The sequence below is a fragment of the Channa argus genome, chromosome 7, assembly GCF_033026475.1.
Source record: "Channa argus isolate prfri chromosome 7, Channa argus male v1.0, whole genome shotgun sequence".
Classification (NCBI taxonomy): Eukaryota; Metazoa; Chordata; class Actinopteri; order Anabantiformes; family Channidae; genus Channa; species Channa argus.
This window is the reverse complement of record NC_090203.1, coordinates 22,074,741-22,095,878: the sequence shown is the minus strand read 5'-3', so window position 1 is coordinate 22,095,878 and position 21,138 is coordinate 22,074,741. Positions and strand designations below refer to the sequence as shown.

At 39.1% G+C, this 21,138-nt stretch overlaps 1 protein-coding gene across 5 annotated transcripts in view; it reads left to right on the top strand.

Annotated features, from left to right (window-relative positions):
- The window catches only part of spire1b (spire-type actin nucleation factor 1b), a 32,451-nt gene extending 11,541 nt beyond the window's left edge, over positions 1-20,910 (top strand). The window contains exons 4-18 of one of the 5 annotated variants that reach the window (XM_067511143.1): positions 1,183-1,308; positions 5,551-5,625; positions 5,933-6,097; positions 6,515-6,601; positions 7,284-7,413; positions 11,412-11,462; positions 12,121-12,284; positions 12,387-12,480; positions 12,738-12,880; positions 13,195-13,374; positions 15,281-15,418; positions 15,567-15,637; positions 15,745-15,772; positions 16,224-16,522; positions 17,793-20,910. In XM_067511143.1, coding sequence (XP_067367244.1) covers positions 1,183-1,308; positions 5,551-5,625; positions 5,933-6,097; positions 6,515-6,601; positions 7,284-7,413; positions 11,412-11,462; positions 12,121-12,284; positions 12,387-12,480; positions 12,738-12,880; positions 13,195-13,374; positions 15,281-15,418; positions 15,567-15,637; positions 15,745-15,772; positions 16,224-16,522; positions 17,793-18,048 — 2,007 coding nt within the window. In that variant the 3' untranslated portion in view covers positions 18,049-20,910. Of the gene's footprint in view, positions 1-1,182; positions 1,309-5,550; positions 5,626-5,932; positions 6,098-6,514; positions 6,602-7,283; positions 7,414-7,961; positions 8,004-11,411; positions 11,463-12,120; positions 12,285-12,386; positions 12,481-12,737; positions 12,881-13,194; positions 13,375-15,280; positions 15,419-15,566; positions 15,638-15,744; positions 15,773-16,223; positions 16,523-17,792 lie in introns of all 5 variants that reach the window. The other 4 variants (XM_067511144.1, XM_067511145.1, XM_067511146.1 and 1 more) reach the window with 4 other exon arrangements.
- Positions 20,911-21,138: the final 228 nt, after the last annotated feature.

The following is a 21,138-nucleotide window of genomic DNA, read 5'->3' as shown; positions in this document are numbered from 1 at the left end:
AAAAAACGAGAAGAGAATTTTTTTTTAAAAGTGGACTGCCAACCTTATTGTATGTACATCTGTTTTCCAGTAAAGCAGAGTGTGATTCTTTGTGTGATAATCACACATACACACACACACACACACACACACACACACACACACGCACACACACAGACTGCTCTCCAAGGAGATGTATCAGAACAGTGTGGCCTTCTGGCTGCGCTGATGACTAGCTAGCTGTCAGTTTAAATAGTTGTTTCTGTATTTTTATCCCCTGAGTTCATTTACTCTCTATGCTGCCTCAGTTTACCTTTTGTCCTACTGTACCGTCTCTGTAGCTGACTAACACTACTACAACTATTCACTGTTTATATCTTAGCGTCACATTTATGTAGGTAATGCAACCATTTGCATTTTTGCATGGAAATAACAACTTTAGAGTGTGTTGTATCCAGCATTCCCTTTGGATACAGCACACTCTAACTGGAATGCTGTCTGGACAAATGGATGCCGAGAGCATGCGGAGCAATGACCCAGCGCACCTTCTGTTCCTTCTGTTTCTGAGAGACAAGGACATATTCATGTAATCACTGCCTGTGTGTGTGTGTGTCAGCAGCGTGGCAGCACTGTCTTGTAAATTGTCTTCAGTAGTCAATAGCATTTGCTCACAAATGTCTGCATATGTTTTGTGTTGCTTTGCTTTTATGGAGTGAGATCCTTTTTTCAAGGTTTCACAGTTTGACATCACTATCTGATACCGTGGTGCAGAGGGAACTTGGCAAAGTGCAAATGATGCCCACACAAGATAAAACTTGACAAGTGACTAGGAAAGCATTTCAGTGGTGTCGACTAAAATCAAACACAAAATCAATCAAACGTTTAAAAATGTGATGAGAACTAAAACTCTCTTGCATTTCCTTTTGCAAATCTTGTTGAACAGCAGAATAATTTGCATGCTCACCTCTTGCTAAACCATGAGAGAGGCCAGCATGCAAATTATACTAAACGATCACATACAGTATGTTAGAGGGTGCTGAAATCCAGTTCTTCAGTATATACAACACACTGTAACGTTAACATTAAAACATGATGGATTTTTCCTTCATCTCATCTTGGTCAAGAGTTCAATAAACTGATCTGTGAGAACAATTCTATCCGTGTACTGAAAAGGTCTCTGTGCTTCACTGTCTCCCACTTTAGCTGTGTACAGCTCATCTACCCAGTGTGTCCGATGCCCCCAGCCACTACCAGGCCGTGTGTCGGGCCCTGTACACAGAAACTAAGGAACTCTACACATTCCTGGAGAAGATAAAAAGCGCCAAAGAGGTGGGACCCTTTTATCACTTTCATCATCCTAAAGACTGTGGACTCTCTTCTCTCAAATACATTAGTTGCACTTTAAGCCATCAGATATTTGCTGCTGCTTTATTTCTAAATCACTCAATATAAAGTATAAAGTGTTTTCTAGTAGTTAATGATTCAGTAGTGCAGTAGTGCTACATTTAAGGCTTTTAACATTGAAAACAACTATGTAATAGGTGACTGCAGTTTCATGATGTCTGATTTTCTCTGTGCTTTGTGTATTAAAGGTTTCGAGTGAGGAAACCAGCAGATTATAACAGTCACATTTTTCCCTGTTCATGACTCATCATTTATAGAGACAGTAGTGTTTGCAATAAAGGCATGGACAGAACAGACATGGGCGGTCAAACAGCAATCACACAGTGATCTGTTCTTTGTGACAGCAGAGGCAGCCAGTTGATGTAGAGAGGCATCTGTGGTACCACTGTGGATGAAGAGTTGACACCAGTGCACATCCTATATCACTCAACCTATAACACCTAATAACTTACACGCAACTTTTGCTAATCTTCAGTTTTATATGCCTCATTCATGCAGAAAAAAGTCAACAAAACCTGACCTGTTTAGATAGTAGGAGTAGAAAATCAAAGTACAATCAACAAACCCTTGGTGACTCAAATCTCTGAATTGTTTCTCAATTTTACAGGAACTTCATACATTCAAGGCCTCGTAAGACTGGAAGTTTAATTACTTAGTCCATGCAAATCCTACCTTAACAGTTTGTCACATTCTATGATGTTTACATAAATACTGATGAAAAGTGACTTGTCAAGCAAAACCTATATCCTTCAATAGCTAATTTGTGAAATTGTGTTCAATTAGTATACTCAAACTTACTAATAATAGCAGTCAAAAACTCAGTTTGAATCAGCATGATTTATCGTTTGATGATTTTTTTTAAGTTATTTTCAAACTGTGCACAAAATATTAAAAGCAGTCAGAAAAGCTGGCTTAGCATAAGTTGTTTTCTCGTATAGGTGGGCTTTTATACGGTTCCTTACAAACAGCTACAACAACAACAGCTTAAAAAGGTCATATGCATTTTGTGATCTGGTGTAATACATACACTTATGTATATATAACATAGTAAAGGGCCAAAAGCTTGAGGTAAACGTGTTTCCTGGGCTGCTGTCAGTGAAAAGCCCAGACTTCAGTCTGCCCTGTAAGTCTGAAAGAACTTGATCACTTGATCAAATGAGCTGTTGCATAAAGAGTCATAAAGATAATTAAGGACTTTTTTGAATTATACTTAAGAGCCTCAAATAAAATATAAGCCCTAATGTATGCATAATATGGCCTCTTTAAAGAAATTAAACATGTTAATAGTATCCTAGAGTTCTTCTTTCCAATTAGGCCAGTGGTAAATATTTGCAAAGACTTTACATGTAATATGGGTATATATTAAAGTAATATTAATAATAAATATTAGGAATTGTTGTTCTGATCTGGCAAATCTAAAATACGGATACATGTACATGTTTTTACTTTTTGGTATAAAGGTAGTCCCAGCAGAAAGTAGAAACTATCAGCAGATTTGATGCATCGTGGCCGATGTTACGTCCAAATAGTCTGAGACAGTTGTGTTTTAACACCCTGCCTCAAACTGACGGGTGGAACTGAGCCACTCTGAAGAGGACTGGCTTGTTTGTTATGCATGTCAGACATGGAGGACAATATCTGGAGACATGCTGACCCTCATTCTGCCAGGACCACTGATTTAGCCTCGGCGAACAAATATTCAAACAGGCGTAATAAAAATCATTTTGTGTGGCTCCTACTGAAATGGTAATGTCCAAATACCAGAGAGGATTTATTCTTCATTGCTACATTACTGCCATGCTGTCTGCTGGTGATTTTCCTCAGTGGTTTGTGATTACCAAGCACATGTTACACACATCAAATATCAAAGTCATTTGCAGATAATGAAGGATGAAGACTGAGTGAGTTTGAACTTTGGCATAATAGTGAATTATAATCGTGGCTGTTTGCTTTAAAAAAAAAAAAAGTTTGGTAATTGGTTTGGGAAACATTTATTGGATTGATAATGTGATTCTTTGCTCTGAGGTACATTATTAACACCTACTTATTTTACCTGTGCCAATTTTTAAAATACATTCTTCTACTCATTCATTAAAGTCAAGTGCAGGGGCCATTTTGGGCTTTTTTTTCCCTCAAGAGTATTTTCGTACTCAGCTGTAGGTTGGAACATTTCCCATGAGGAGTTGTGTTTGTGTGTCTGTGTGTTTGTGTGTGTGTGTTTCACCTCAGGGTTCCTTCCTGCTATGCACTGGTGCTACTGCCCTTTTAGTGTGTGTAATGCATTGGAATGAATAGAGGGGATTTAGTTGGTTACATAACTGTGCTGGGGGGGGAGCTGAGAAAGAAACTGACTGAAACCGAGGAATCTGGGGACTGTAGTCTTATGGATCAGCTGGCTCAGTTGGTAGGTTGAGAGTAGGGTGGAGCCATACGGATGTATTAACCATGACTTTTTACACCCTTTATGCCCTGAGGACGGGATTGTTAGGTATGACTTCCTTGGTGGATCTTTAAAGTGTTCTTACTCTTCCTGTTGATGAATGAAAAGGCAGCATGGAAAATCGAAGACGACTTTGTCTTCTCCTCAGTTGAGGAAATAGCCTCTCACATGCACTGGAATCCTGAAATTCTACTTTATATTATCCTACTCTTACTATCTGAGATTGTCAGTGCCATCGGCAGGTCAAACGTTAGCACATTAATATGCTGCACTTAATTAAGATGGTTTCTTGGCAAATGTCAAAGGTGCTTTTTAGCAGGAACTGGACTTCCACAGACTTACTCGCCTGCTTTTAACGATGCGTTGGGGCCTAGATGACTGGCTTGGAATACTAGGCACACATACCCTGAGGAGCCATCACTGGCCCAGGAGTGATGAAAGAAGTGCATTGTTAGTAGGTGATTGGTGGTGTCTAAGGCCAGCTCCTCGGCTGATTAAAGGTTGCTCCGGTTGTGACATCGACTGCCTCCTTTACTCGGTTTTTAAACCACCAATATTCTTTGTCCAGAATGCGAACATTCCTGTTTTCAAAGGAGGGACCTTGTCTTTCAGATGCAGATGGACTGCTGAGACTTGGCCTGAGAAGCTGGCTGTCTGTGTTGTGCCATGCGCTGGTAAAGCTGTAGCTTTTTCCTGCAGCCTAAAAATCTGTGCATTCTTCACTGCATTAGACTGAATCTACAGTACTGTATGATGCTGTTTTTATAAACTGCCCCTTTAGCCGACCTGTATCCCAGTCTGTAAGGCAGAGCGCCCACCACTACCAGCCAAAGAGTAGCTCTGTCGTTCACAAAGACGCCTCCTGCTGTTTAAAACTTGCAGGAGAGCAGCTGAATTTTTGTCGATTCACAGAGAGACACAGAGAGCATAATAGCTTCTTATCAAGACTCAAGAGGAAAAAACAAAGAAAAGAGAACCGAATTAATTAGTTGAACTTGCAGCAGGACTGTTGATTTCATCCACAACATGGTTGCTTTGCATGATTTAACTCAAGTGCTGTGTTCCGTTTGTGCAGGGAACACTGCACAGTGAACCTTTTGAATTGGAAATATTTCACTTTGATGTGAGCTGGAGCCCCGGTCCTCATACCAATGAGATAATAGCGTTTATAGTCAAGCAAAACTAAGCTCTCTTTTTACTCTTCAGCAGCAGTTTAGTTTGATGGGCTGTTATAAGCCATTATGTATTTGAGTGTGTCAGTGGACTCCAGCAAACACTGTAAACATGCAGACACCACCGTGCAGTCACAGCACATTCCCTGACAGTGGTGTGGACACATGCTGCACTGTGATTTCCCTGGTGTGTTGAGGTCTTATCTCTGCAGACAGCTGGGCAGATTCCCGTGATTGTCCTATCAAACTCTTATCTATTGTGATGTGACAATAACAAATTGTAACTTGAGGCAAAAACATTTCTGTCTGCATATTGCTTTAAATTGTTCACACACTTTATATATATAATATTTAGCTTAGCATCTATGTATATGAAAAACATTTTCTTCCATCCTTGGGGGATGGAAAAAAGATGGCAGGTCAACAGGAGATAGAACTATGGCTTTGTTGGCTTACATGCACTGGCTCTTTACTCCTTTCAGGCCCCTTTCTTTCCTGACACCACACGAACACTATTCAAACACTTTCTCTGTTTTTCTTCTCATTCTCCACCAGAACCTCCGCAAAATGGAGGCAGAGTCGTCGGAGGAGCCTGGCAGAGACCTGAACGAGCTGCAGAACGCTGACTGGGTAGGCAGCTAGACTCTTAACTTGTGAACTCCTTCCCCTGATTATTTCTCCTTATCAAAATGTAACTGATCAAAACGAGAAACATTAAAACCTCTTTTGGTCTGATATTGATGAGTCTTCATAACTGTATGTTCACATAAAGAAATGTAGTGTACGTGAATGCACTACAGAATCCCTCTCCTTGATGAACCCTCCTTATTTCGCACGCAGAGAACCTAGAGCACAGATGATTAATAAATTCCTGTTTAGAGGGTTATGATATTCTCCGCAGCTCCTTTCCCATGCTGCCCTTTGCTTCATCCGTCAGGCTCGATTCTGGGTTCAGGTGATGAGGGGCCTGCGTGAAGGAGTCAAGCTGAAGAAGGTGCAGGAGCGTCAGTACAACCCTCTGCCTATCGAGTACCAGCTCACCCCTTATGAGATGCTCATGGACGACATCAGGTCCAAACGCTACAAACTGCGCAAAGTCATGGTGAGTGTCCAATTTGAGGCACACAACGAAACAAAAAAACCAAAAGCAAATTAAGAAAAACGCCCCCTTTTTTGTTCCATTTGTGCTGTTTTATTGGTTCAGTCTCATGGGAAACTGCTTGGAAAATCTTCTAACACTGTTGCATAATAATTGCAGTCTGAGATGATGCGACTACATGACATTTGGCACCGTTGATAACAGAACTCAAGCCATTAGTAAATGAATGGAATAGCTACACTAACCCGATCCAACAAAAACAAAGAAATTAAATTAAAACAAATATTTGATGCACACCCTGCTATGATTCCTGCTATGGTCCTGGCTATGTACGTACATAAGTGACTAAAAGATAATTAAGAAATCAAGCAAAGTCTCTCTTCATGCTTTACTATTTTGTATGCTGTTCTGTTGTTTTAGGTGAATGGCGACGTCCCACCCAAGTTAAAGAAAAGTGCTCATGAAGTCATCCTGGAGTTCATCCGATCCAGACCCCCTCTCAACCCTGTGAGTACAACTTAAGGCAGTGGGTTAAATATCACAACTGCTATTCCCATTGTGCAGCCTGTGAAAGGCTTTGTTGGATAGAACAGAGCCGTAATTTCCATTTTGTAAGGTAGAAAAAGTGATAGTTAAGAGTTGTTCATTTTCATGAATTGAAGTGAGTGGGACACTCTGTGCTCTCTGGGGGATGAACTCTGCCGTTTCTATCTCACCTCAAACTTCACTTTACTTGCAGCGCAGTTTCTTCTCCCTCATCAGCTGACATATGTCAATACAACCTATAAAAACTATGAGAAGCCCAGAAAGGCTGTAAGCCTCAAAATTTAAATGATCACTGAATTAGCAAATAGTGTACACGTGTAACACTATAATATTAAAAAGTGCAATGAAATCTGTAGCGCAGCCTTTTGGTTAAACGTGAGTGTCGCAGCTTTCACAATCATTAAAATCCAGTTTTACTGCAGTGTAAATTCATTGAAATGCTGCATTGATCAGTTTTCTGTTGGTATAAATCATAGAGCACACGCTGCCTCAGCAGGGCAATAAACCCCTGAGGTGAACACTCAGTGCTGGGAGATGTTGAGGATCAGGCCTGATGGCTATCTGTTTATTTCTGTCCTTGTCGTCCTTCCCTCTATCTATTCTCTGTCATTATGTATTTTTCACTCGTCCTCATCTATGAAAGGTGTCAGCTCGCAAGCTGAAGCCACAGACTCAACCTCCTCCCACCCTCCATGAGCGGATCCTGGAGGAAATCAAGGCAGAGAGGAAACTTCGCCCTGTCTCACCTGGCGAGGTCCGCAGGGGACGTCTGGGTAAGGAAACTTCTTTGTAACTTTCATACCTACGTTGCACTTTCACATCTTTTTGCACATGAGGCCATACTTCAGTCTGAAATGTATGTTTTTTATGCTGAAGTATGAAGCTGATGCCTGTTGGGCATCACGTGCAAATTATTCAGATGTCATAAATAGGTTGTATTACACTATTTGTGCCACTGCTCTCTGCTGTCATACCTAATGCCACCTATCTTTTCACATTTGTGTTGCAAATAACTGTAGTTCTTGTTTTTTGACTATATTATTTGCAATAAAGTCAGCTGTATACGGATAATAATGCTAAGTGTCTGCAATTCTATTAACATTAATAATGTTGTTTCTGCTTCTGGTCCCCCATCATTGGCTGTGGCTTATCTGAATTATCTACCCTCATGAGTTATGATATATACAATAAGCATGTTATTCCTCTTCATTTCCTACCAAAAATAAGTCAATGACCTTGTTTTCATGTATTAAGCTTTGCCTTAGTTCAAATCCTAATCACAAGTGATAACTGTCGATGCAATGACTGTTTCTCGTTGCAGTAATTCGGCCACTTAGCATGTCTTTCAGTTTTGATGCATCAGGTAAAGTCTTCCGTGCTGCTTACCTGGCTTTTTATTGCTCTATTGTATGTTATCCTCCTTGTTGTGGCTGCTCTCATCTGCTCTTCCAGCTCCGACACACACAAACACACATCAGCAAATGTTACACACATTTCATTTCATGCTTCAGTGCTTGGTGATGGTTGGCTGTTTTCTGTGGAGGTGAAACAAGCTGATGAGAGACACAGGTCAGTGGGAGGACATTGGTGAGAGCTAACTTAGCAGCAACATGTTGACCGGCCAACCCTGCCTCCTAAAAATTGAGCTGCTATACAGTTAAAGCGTAAATGCATGGAAAATGCTAGAGAAAACACATCCCGATTACCTGGCTATTAACTTTTCTATGGTTGTTTAGACTCACTTGGTTAAGGTTAGACAAAGATTGTGGTCTAACTCATTAGAGAGTCTAAATACCTTTCACTTCACATATGGGAATCAAACTAGAGTCTGAGATGTCGCTTGTGTGCTTTGTGCACCTGCCACCCTCCATCCAATTAGCTCTATAAGACCAAATGTAACACTTCATTCATTCACAAAACATGTCACATTAGAACATAATCCAACAATAATTTGGTTCAAAGTTGTTTGCAGTTTAGTTCTGAGCAACTTACAGGACACAAATTTCATTTTGTCATTTGTCATTGCAGGTTAGAAAAATTAGATTTGTTCTCATAACAGTTCTTGAGTGTCCTTGTTGTAAACCTTAGGCAGGAACACACTTGCACTTTTACTACCCAATGTTAAAAGTATGTAAGCTCCAAAAAGCTGCTGTAGTGAGATTTTTGTCATTACTTGCATTTAAATTGACTTTGCAAGGGATTTCACTGAGCCACTATGGACATAAGCAACTGGCAAGCTTTTGAATTTGCATGATGTATTATTTTATAGTACAAAATCTAATCTAAAATGCCTAATATTTGGTGAAGGAACAATTTAATCATATTCTATAAGCAAAATTAACACAAAAATTTGTATTTTGTATAGAATTGTATATAACTAATGCGTCTCTTGGAAGAATAAATATTATCCTCCAGTGTTAATTCTACAAAATAGCACAAATGGAATAAATAATTATTATATGAGAATAGTTGAATGAAAATACAGTATTCACTGCCAATTGTGTCTGACAACAGAAGGAATCCTACTGTAACATCCAGTTAATATCTTGCTGTCCTAAGGGAAAAGACTAAATGCAGCTCTGGCTGATTGGAAGATGTTTCCCCATAGATTGTGAAAAGAGAGTATTTACATGACCTCTGATGGTCTAACTAGAATAACATGATCCAAAAGAGGTTTATGTACGATGTCAAAGTTTTCACAACATTGATAGAACTGTATTAAGTCACCCTTATCTACAGCTCCTGTCGAATGAATGGACAGACTTATATAAAATTGTTCTTTTGTAACTTGTAAAATCGTTTGGAAATTGGAAAAAGTAATGAGGTCAGCAGGAAAAGTGTCACCTCTGTTAAGTAGACCATGCTTGGAACACACAGCCGTAATGTGGATCGTAAGTAGAAGTGTGCAGCCAGCCATCTAATCAAGGAGTGAAAAGGAACAGCCACCGCTGTGTCTTCAAAAAACGTCGGCTTTATACAAAGGGGTCTTTCATGTTCCATTATAACTTTGCAGAATTTGATGAGAGCATAGATGGATTAGTGTGCAGCCTCATGCACTGCACGGTCTAACAGGATGAGGTATCTTATCTTAGCATTAGGTTGTGTTTGGCATTAACTGCATTGGAACAACTTAATAAGACAGGTTTAATCCAGGTAACCAGGAAACTCTGCGAGGCACAGATGTCTGAAAAATGCTGTGCTCCACTTTCCCTCCTACTGCAGCCAGTGTCTCATCACACGTCACTCTCACTCATTCATGCTTTCAGACGGTGTGTGTATACGTGTGTGTGTGTGTGTGTACAGACTTACCTGTCATGGATCTGTGCAGGGTACAGAGTGATCAGTGTGATGCTGTTCTCTGACTCTTTATTATATAGGAAGATGGTACATACCCACTGACACTTTCATGAACATTATTAATACCCTTGGCAGTGACTAGACATTTTTTAGTGTAACAGTGTAACTAGTGTGTAACTACAGATAAGAAGTGGGTAACAGGCGCCACTTTAGAATTGTCACTCCTATCACACCTATCATGTAATATTTCATTATTATTATATTAATATAACATAACTGCTTTTTATTACGTCAAACAGTAATTTATCTAAACCCCTTTGTTACCTGTTGTTATACAGTAGGTACAACAAATGAGGCCTGAAATTGAAGCTCTTACTCTCTTCTCATCTTTAATTTTTACACCTACCTACGCAATATTTAATATTTAAGTACCCCTTAATTACAAAATACTTAAACTTTAGGTATACATACAAATATGTTATCCTAGATACTGTTGAGGTACACTGTTGTTACTAATAAGTGCACAGTTTATTAACTGTACTTACCCAGTAAGTCACGGGCTTTAACCTAAAGCGTTACCATCATAAACAAAGCTAACCTGGGTCCTTCTGAAATTCTAAAATCTCCACTGGTTGTCTGGAAAACATAACATTGTAACAGGGCTCCAGTCCCCAATGAACAGCACTGGACTATGGATGCACGGTTGAAAACGTTTTGACATGTGTGCTGAGAAAAATGTCAGTGTGGAAGCTGTGTATCGGCTCAGATACAAATGCAGAAACATTGAAAAGCTCACAGAGCAATTAAAACCAACTGTACACAGTTAAAAAGCTTCATATGAACAAATGAGTTGCCATCTTTGAAAATAGCACAATAACTGTGACCTGGCTGCTGTTTGCCAAGAAGTAAATACAGTTCTAACTCCCCTTGAAAACAAAAATGCAATTACATTGTTTCTTTGTGTACAGATTAAATGCTAATAAAACTTAACTGATGTGGTAGATGTACTTTTTAACCCTGACCAGAGAAACTAGATGTCTTTTTGCTGAGCTTGGCCAATCACTTCCTGACACAATCTTTATACTTCATGCACATGAGAGTGGTACTGATGGTACCTCGTAGCATAGCCAACATTTTGCTATTTAGTTGGTCACACAGGAAAAAAATCCAAGAGAGAGACTAGTTTTATCTTCAAACCTTTGACCAGACTGCAAATAACCAACACCTGAAAGATTACGTGTTCAAGTTCTTGGTATGGTCCTACCAAGAATTTTGATTAAAAGACTTAAGTTGAAGGGCATCATGAAAATGCAGAAAGTGGCCAATAAAAATAACAAGAGGAGGATAATAGGGTGATTCAGTAAAAAGAAATGACAAAGTAATACACCGAATGCTTTTAATCCCACAGATTTTTGGTACAGGCAAATGGAAACATTTTGTAATGTGTCCTAATCAAGTAAGTGTCCCGTTGTAGGTTTTGGAAAAACTCGCAGTATGCCCCAGGATTTGTGCCGAGCAGGTAAAGGTAAAGTATCAGCATTGTTGTGGTGTTGGAGGCCATGGTTCACCTTTAACCCAATGCCTTTGTCTGTCTGCCCCCCTGGCTGTGAACTAATCTCTCCTCGATTTGAAGTTTCAAATGCTACGGCCTAGTCCCAATGCAGGTTCAAACATGTAATTCTGACTCACTTCTTTGCAGTTAAGTCTGAAGGAGAGAGACTCTTGGTTCTAGTTCTAGTGTAGAAGAAGTAACAGAGCTCTGTTGAGACGATGAGCTCATGTCCACAAACAAGAAAAACCGCATATCATACATCGTCAGTATAAAAGTACCTCGTTAGTCAGTTGGGGCATTTGGTTTCACGGATCAGGTGAGCGAATCCCAATTGAGTATTTAAGTCCATTGTTGAAGAGACATCCATGCTCTGTGTGTAACATTGGCTTGCTCCTTTGCCCACAGTAACCCACCCTTCCTAACCTCTTTTTACGGGGATGGATCTCAAACATCTGCTTTCTGCAACACAATTTATTGCATCTTTTCATTTTACTAGCCAGTCAAGCTAATATCATCTGACAGTTAAATAGATAAAAGATGCAATGAATCATTGGAGGAAGAGTTTTGAGATGAATCCCAAAAGCTGTGCTTTGTGTGCTCTGCTAACACTCTCTTGTGTGGCTCTGTGCAGATGAATTTAGTCCATACATGGGCAGGAGGACGTCCAGCTCTCTGTCTCTGAGCAATAGTGCAGCATCTCCTAGAGTGGAACCATCGGGATCTCAGTCTGTACCCCAGAGGAAAAGGCTTCTGAAGGCTCCCAGCCTGGCCGAGTTGGACAGCTCCGACTCTGACGTCAGTATGAGTTTGAGTGCTTGTTTCTGTGTGTGTTTGGATTGTGTGCATGTGCAGCAGATGATGACTGAGTCACTGATGCTGCATATTCCATATATTCAGGATGAGATTTTCGGGCGTAAATCAGCCAGCAGTTCCAGCGTAACAACATCTTTGATGGATGATACATCCCCTGAATCTGCAGTGGGGAAGAAAAGTGAGTGAGAATTATAGTGGCATCCGCTCACAGTTCAGTCATCACCTCAGCTAAACCATTGACAATGATTGATGCGAATCAAACTTACAGCATCAACAGTTATCCCCAGATATTTTTCTTTTTTATGTTTATTTATGATCTAATCTACTTTCATCATTTTAAATAACAGTGCCAGAGCCCTGAATCATTAGATTCTTTCCACCTATTCTGCTTTATGTCTCTAATCAACTTTCTTATCCTCTGTCTATAAACATCAGCACCCCCCATGTTCCTGCCTATCTCCTCTACACCTCAGCCAGAGAGGCGTCAGACCCCCCAGAGGAGACACTCTATTGAGAAGGAAACCCCGACTAATGTCCGACAGTTTCAGCCACCCTCAAAACAGAGTTCCAAGTCCTTGGTTAGTCCCTCACACCTTCGTTTATATTCTACATAAAAGCAATAATAAAGTAAGATGTGAGGTTATAGGAAATAAGATTATAATGTAACATCATAATCTCGTAATGCATCAGTACTTGACCAGTATGTAAGTGTAAAAGTAAATGAGGAGGCAAATACAGTGATCTCTGTTTTTTTGTGTGACTTGCCTCTTCCTGGATTACAGTTTGTCCCTCTCCTTTGTCTAACACCAACCAAACCTTTAATAGTGCTCTGTTGTCAGACTGTCCCCCCCCCCCCACACACACACACACACATTAACCTTCTCTCATTCAGGCTGGGATTATAGCCTCATTTCGTTCCTGGATCCCCTTCCTCCTCCTCTTCTACCCTTCTCCTGCCGCTCTCCACCTTTTGCGGAGCTCTCACCCTGTCGAGGCATTTGTGTTGGAGTTGATGAAGGCAGTCTTTGTTCTGTGCAGGAACATTGACATCAGTGGAAGACAGTCAGCCAAGGTTTGACAGTCTCCCTCAGACCATCCTGGCACAGTAACCATAGCTGCCCATCCTCTCTTAATGCTTCCTGCTTCGCTAGAGGTCATTGACCATAATAGAGCGGACTGCTGTCATAAACCTTTATCATCCAGTGACCAATTTAATTCATTTATGTGCATTTAATATTAACAGTAGAAACAAGTAACTACAGCTTAAAATAATTTAATCTGTAGAACAATCAAATGTTTTGTTACTTCATCAATCCTGGGTTGCATTTAGAATAGAAACCTATTCATCCATTTTTTTAACCACTTATCCTGTTCAGGGTTGACGGAGGGCTGCAGCATTGGGCAACATATGTTTATAACATCTCAGTGATAGAAGCGAGATGATAAGGATGAAAATGATAAAAAAGATAAAACCACACCTAAACCAGAGGACACTTCAGTTCCTGGTTGCTTCAGGAGCCTTCTCCAGGCCTGAAGATGTATTTGATGTCTTTGAATGTAGGTTTAGTGATCTTCTACCCCTACGCATCTGGTTTGGTCACAAAATTACAGACTTGCAGCTGTCAGGAGTCATGGGATGGAACAATGATTTCTGCACATGAACTTGAACTTCTGCAGTCAATCAGTAGCTATAAATACATAACAAACTCAGGCCTTTTTATAATTTTCCAAGTTATGATCAGTGCACTGTAAAATTTTTACATGTTGATTAAACTTAAACATATGCATGAAAGGGCAGTTACTTAATCAAGTAAAAAAAATGAATTAAATTATTTTAAACGTCATGCTTCATAAGCATTGCATGTCGTGTAAACTATTGTTTTTGTTTGGTCGGTTTAGATTTGTTGTCTGTTAATAAAAATAACAACAATGCTAATTTGATCTGCTTGTTTGTGTAAAATTACAAATCTATTTCAGCTTAATTACAATGATCTGATGTGTAAACCTGAGGCAGTTTGCATATTTAAATTATTGTTTTGACTTTTTCTTTACAATTTTTAGAGGTATGATATGCATTTGACTATTTCCTTCGGTTTTCTTCAAACTGAGAAAATAAAGTATAGTTTTTTATTTTACACGGTGAACTCACTGCTATTGGACCCACATTGTACTACAGTCAGTAGAAAGATTAAACACTAAAACACTAAACGTAATAATGGTAAGCTTCAGTTTAATCATTATGAAAAAGAATTTAAGACAAAACACATATTAGAGATACACAGTAATTATTTCCGCATTATACATGCAAAAACAACAGCCTGTGTGGGACAACTGTCCCACAGTGCATTCTGGGAGGTCTAAGGTTGCATAAATACAACTCATGATTTAAAGTCAATTCAGGTTAGAATATCTATGATCTTGAAAAATACATTTTTAACTGAATTAGCTTTAAAATATTTAACTTAAATAAAGAAGATTCTTAGCCCGTGTCTTCAGAGAGAAAACAGCAGCAGAACCTCAGTCTTCAGTTCACTTATCCTTGTTGATCACCTCAACCAGGATCCGTTGACCAATGGCCAATGAGCAAAGCAGGTCTTCATTAGGACATTGAACATAACCTTTTCCTGGATAGAGCTGCTTGGAGGGCAGGTTAAAAACAGGTGTTTGGAGGAGTCAACCAGAAACCCTGCAGGACCTTTGGAACCACCTCCATCACCACATCCACTGGGCCCAGTAGTTTGGAGCTAGTACCCTCCTGCTGCAGTTTTCTCAGGCTCCTGCCGTACTTCTGAGCCTGGCTGATGATCTTGGGATGTCTGTAGTTTAAAATCAAAGAAAAGTTTTATCTTCCATAACCAGTGACCTGTTGTATGAAATGAAGCCAACCCACGCTGATCTGATCAGATCCCTCACTGTTGTTTCTCTCTCTCTCTCTCTCTCTCTCTGTGTGTGTGTGTTTGTGTGTGTTCTTGTTGCAGGAGGAGTTCTGTTTCCCTGTAGAGTGTCTGTCTCTTACAGTGGAGGAGGTGATGCACATCAGACAGGTGCTGGTTAAGGCAGAGTTGGAGAAGTTCCAGCAGTATAAAGACATTTACAATGCTATGAAGAAGGGGAAGGTACCACACTTTGTCCTAATAACCTTTAACAAGCTGCATTATTACAGTGATAACCCCTTTTGTATTAGATCTGAGTTCATACAATAAATCAGTAATTTACTTTTATTCTGAAGTCTTATTATTATTGTTGCCATCTGCTTTCTTGCAGCTTTGCTTCTGTTGTCGAACCAAAAGGTTTTCCATTTTCACCTGGTCCTACATCTGCCAGTTTTGCAAAAAGTAAGATGTTTTAAATCTTTTACATAATGCCTGGCATAAAAATAATTAAAAACTATCAAAGAAAGCATGACTGATTTCATTTACTACTTCCTCTTTGCCTCTTACAGGCAAGTGTGTTCACAATGCTGCAAAAAGGTAAGTCACATATAGTTTGGACAGATAATAAGAAAATGGGCCATTTTGTGTCAGTTTGCGATCCTGTTGTTTTTACTTTTGGACATTTTGTATCTGCTTTTGGTAATAGCACACACCATTTTTAAAATGGCCAGAGATTTCTTTACTTTACATTTTTTAACTCAGCTCAAACACAAAGTATTAATATCTTATACCTCACGCTCAGATTTGTTCCAAAAGAAAAAATAAAACCTTTCAAAATACAGTATAGTTTTCCTAGTTTACCGTATGCCTTGGTTTGATATGAATATTACTGGGAAATCATTATTCTGTTTCTGACATTCTTGAAGACATGTTTTTTCCTTTACTAATTTCAGTATTATAATAAAAAAAGACTTTGCCTCTATAATAATTAGTTCACAGTTATCCTTGTGTTTCTTTTATTCACATTCATACCGTCTCCCTCTACCAGATGCGGCTGCCATCCAAACCTTATTCCAGTTTGCCCATCTACTCTATTGGCTCGACGAACACTCTGCCCAGAGAAAGGATAACTGCCATGGCTGCTGTTGGACAAGGGCTCTCTGTGGCTGAAGGCCTGGGGCCGTCGGTAGTGACAGAGCCCACAGTGCCCCACTCTTTGAGAGGAAGAACAACAGGAGCATCTAAAGGAGATGGAAAAGCGGTTGGAGCAGGAGCATCAACTGCAGCTAAATCTGACAAATCCTCTAGTAGCCCACAGCGTCACGGCATCCACAAGACCATGACCAAGTAAGACCGAGAAACACAACTTTTCTGGACTCATAACCATGTCTTTCCTGAATACTGACTGGGTTTAACCAGCTCTCATCCTCGTTTCAATTAGGTTATGCATGTATAGGTGACTGAAAGGCTGGCATTCACTTATGTTGAAATAGCAAAATGAATAAAACAAAGAATATTTTTTCATCACAACAACATCTAATGCACAGCAAGTTAGTACAAATCTTACTTCATCATCCAAATAAAAAAAGTGGACAAAGAGTGCATAAAGGGTGTAATAATCCCAAACAAACTGCAGGGGAACTGACAAAATCCTTAGAGGCAAATGGAATAAAAGTCCACAACTCCACTGTCAAGTGTAATCTGCACAAGTCTAAATTGTTTAGGAGAAAAGTGATTGAAGGCTTATTTTGAGACATAAGACAGCCTGCTAGTGAACAAATTTGCACTGATATGTATATCAAAAAAAGAAAATCCATAAAACTCTGCATGAAATGGGGACAAGAATAAATGCAGCCCAATATCAGAATATTGTAAAGCAAATCCTCCTGCCAATCAGTTAAAAAGCTAAAAATAAAGAGGCAACAGGGCAATGAATTAAAGCACAACGCAAAGCCAACTAATGATATTTTTTAAAAGAGTAAGGTAATTGTTTAACATGGTCTACTTAAGTCTGCAGACTTATATTTAATTTTAAACTTGTGGATAGAAGAAGACTGTACATGGCAGCCAACTAAGCAATGTGGGAGACTTGAAACAACTATGCCATAAGGTTAATTTTGACAAATATAATTTTACTTACTTGATTTTACTTTTACTTTCAAAGATAAAGGGCCATTTGTACGAGCTGAATGTTAGGTTCATAAAAAAAAACACTTTGTTTTACTCCCTTTGCCATTTCCCTGCAAGAGAATGCAAAGTTTTACACTCAGCTGTATATTGTTATTTGAGATCATTATATATTTACACTTTTACAGAATTTTTTCAACTGATGGAATTATTGGAGTTTGATAACGTTTATCTACCAACTTATTTAAAGTGTTGCCTCAGTGCTTTAGTTTTGATTTGCTTGCATAGTGTTATATTTCTCTCAGATGTATATGCCATAACATTAGGAGTGGATTCATTGACGTGGATAATGTGAGGCCTCAAAAACAGTTGTTTTCATTCTGTGCTTTACTGGGAACATAAGTAAACCCTACTTTTATTACAGATATATAAAATCATGTTTTGAGACTCATACCACCCTCCCCTCTCACCTTGTTTCTGTTCTTTTTAGGCTTTCAAAGCACGGCTCTTTAAAGTCACACGAAGAACTGGAGCTTCCCCCTGAGCTGACAGAGGACTGGGCCACCATGGAGGTGTGTGTGGACTGCAAGAAGTTCATCTCTGATATTATTGCCTCCAGTAAGCACAGTCTGTCGCTGGCCACCAAGCGAGCTCGCTTAAAACGTAAGACACAGTCCTTGTACCTGTCCTCCCCAAAAGGACGGGAGTCGTACCGACCCACAGAACGAACAATCAATGAGATCTAAAACTTTCTCTGTCTGGCTGCTTCCAGTTTGAATGGCACAATCATAAAGACTTGACACTAGCTATGATCTTACTGTACATGAATACATCAGTCAGATAAACCTACTGGAATGACTGAGACCAACCTATATAGTGGACTGCGTGGTGGGTCCTAATTATTGTGTACAGCTTGTCCAGACAGCAGCATACTATAGATCTTTTTTTTTTACCATATCATAGAGGATCCTTATATTTCTGGAAACAGACTTTACACTAAAGAGACAATACAATGCTTCAAAGTGGACTGACGTCCCATCTGATGGCACAACAGCGTGGTCCACCTCAACTCACGTTCAAATCAATAAGCACAAGAAAGAAGAGGAACTAATGTCTGTTTGACATCTCAGGCACTGTGGGAGAAACAAGGTGTGCATAGAGGTCATCTTGTAAATCAAGAGTGACACTGATAATATGGAATATTAAACCACTTTGTTTGGATTTCAATTCAGATTTTTACATATGTAAACAGTAAATGATTGTTCGGTAGAAAAGTTGTCCAACTTGCTATGTTGCTGATGTTCTGCGAGCTCTGCCCTCAGCATACTTGAAGGCATGCTTCTGGTCATATGGAGGGATCAGATGTCTTTGTATACTCATATCTGTTTTTTGCATCATATTTAGGTAGTATTGTTTTCAATGCAGATTCTGTGCCAAATAATAACTTCTTTCTCATCTGGATGATTGTAATGAACATCTAACACACGGTGTAGATTCCTCCTTAATAGAGCCCCTAAAAATAGGCTATCAAATCCAGTGTAGTTCATTACACTCATTCCTAAACACTCAAAGTTAATGAAGGGTGATCTATTTTTAAATGTGTCTTAAAACTAAAGTCATTGCTCCTGTTCGTACTGGCCACAAACTGATCTCTTCCTCAAGGCATTTTACTCGATGTGATGGGGGCCAAAACCCACACTCCTTGTTCTCTGTATTGATTTATTCAAATGTGTATCAAAAGGTAAAATGAGCCTGAGGCAGACTGGGTTTATTAAATCAAGTGGTAATGTCATTTTACTTTAAAATATCTTTTCGTGTTTCCCAGTTGAAATGCAGTGAAAGGAAACTAACAAAGAGAGAGAATTTTAAACTAAATAAAAACTAAATATGGAACATATTAACTTAGTGTGGCTAATTAGAAAGGTTGAAGTTATTTATTGGGTTCAAATTTTTAATTAACTCTTGCAAAAATAAGGACTGTGGATTTTTGCCCCCGTTACTTCCATAGGACGCATCTTTTAGAGGGATCTCTTAAAGATCAGAATTAACAAAATAGTCAGTGAGTAAAACATGTGTCCGAAGTTCTTTTGGTACCTGCATTTAAGACCCACTTGAAACAATATGAAGTTGTATTATAGGTTTAATAAAGAGTATATTCTAATCAGGAGTTCATAAGCTCAGTTAATGTGCTTCAGCGGTTTTGTGTGGGTGCTGTTGCAAACCAAAAACAGAGGTTTTAATTTATAGAAAATTGTCAGTTGTTATTGGGACTTTTAGTCTCTATGGAGTCAGCCCCCACTCCACCCCATAGTTTTTGACCACCTTAACTTTTAAGTGCACGTCTTACAAACTCCACACCACTGGTTCATAACAGATGTTTTCTTTTAGGGCTTTACCTGAGTCCCAACTTCAGTCTGATATGATATGAACGTTATTTTCTCAGACTTTGAAAACCTTCCCTAAGGGCTGAAGACATTATATTCCGCCTAAGTGTTTCAACAGCCTGAGTACTACTTCATGTCTTTATCGATGATCTGTCCTTTTACCTCAACACCCTCTCAACTGTCATCTCATTTTGATTCATATATTAGTTGGTGCCTGGATGGCAAAGTTGTTCTCTCACTTTAATCCAAGATAAGGTCACAAGCAAAAAAATATATGTAAAAAAAATGCACGAATCTCACATGACAAACAAAACTGTTTGTCACTTACGTACAAAAAATACTGTATTCGTGTACGGCCCAGTCAAAAATAGCAATAATAGCTGACTGACTGGGAAACAAGGTTTTAAACATACTTTGCCAAATCAAACTTTCTTGTGCTTTATGTTTATTTGTGCCCATTCGTTTTACTTACATATGTCATTCAGATATGGACAAGAAAGATCATCACTCACAGTACCAAGAATTTTTTTAACTTGCCTTTCAATTTATTTTAACAAATATGTTATCTACATACTTCTGCCTTCTTAAATGTACCTTTACACTGATGAATAGATTGTACAGTATAAGTTACCTCTATAATTCCTGTTTTAGGATCCCAACTTGTTTTTTTGTAGTGTAAAGAGGAGTAATAATAAAACACCTCACTTTCATCTTTTTGTACAGATGTACAGTTAATGAAATAAAAGGCTCAACGTGTACAAGTCTTAATTTAATGCCTATATGATCACCCAGAGGCTCATTGGCGGGAAGAAATACTTGCGGCTTGGATGTCTGTTTAATTCTTCATCACATTCCTCATCTTCGTCAGATATTTCTGCCTTAGTAATGCCTTTTATGGTCACAATCACATGTTGTTGAACAGTCATCTACTGTTTCTGTACATACTTTGTTTCAAATGGTCTGTTTGTACCGTAGATCTGGTGTGTGTTTCCTCGATGATATCTTGACAGTGAGTCTGATCTGTGTCTCTGGGACACTGGTGTGTTAAGTGCACAATGAACGCGAGAAGTGGGACATCCAAAGCAGAAACCTCACAGTGTGAGAGACAGCATCATGCATGTACTCCAGTGTAGCTTGTACCTACAGTCTGTATTAACCTTGAAACTCCCTGCAGAGAGTTCAACAAATGATGACTGCGACAATAAAGAGTAATGTGATATATGATCAATTTGTGTACTGTCTGTTAAATATTTAAGATCTTCAAATCATATTGTCTCTTTGCTTTCTGGTGCACTGTGGTGTGGGCTGTCAGAGACAAGCACTTATGTGAGAATCAGAACTCCCGACAAGTGTCTTGCCCAGAGACACTTTGAAACTACTATTGTCTACGAAAAAGTCACAAATGAAGGACCTGAAACCTACAACGTAAGAAGGAGCCAATGGATTAATTAA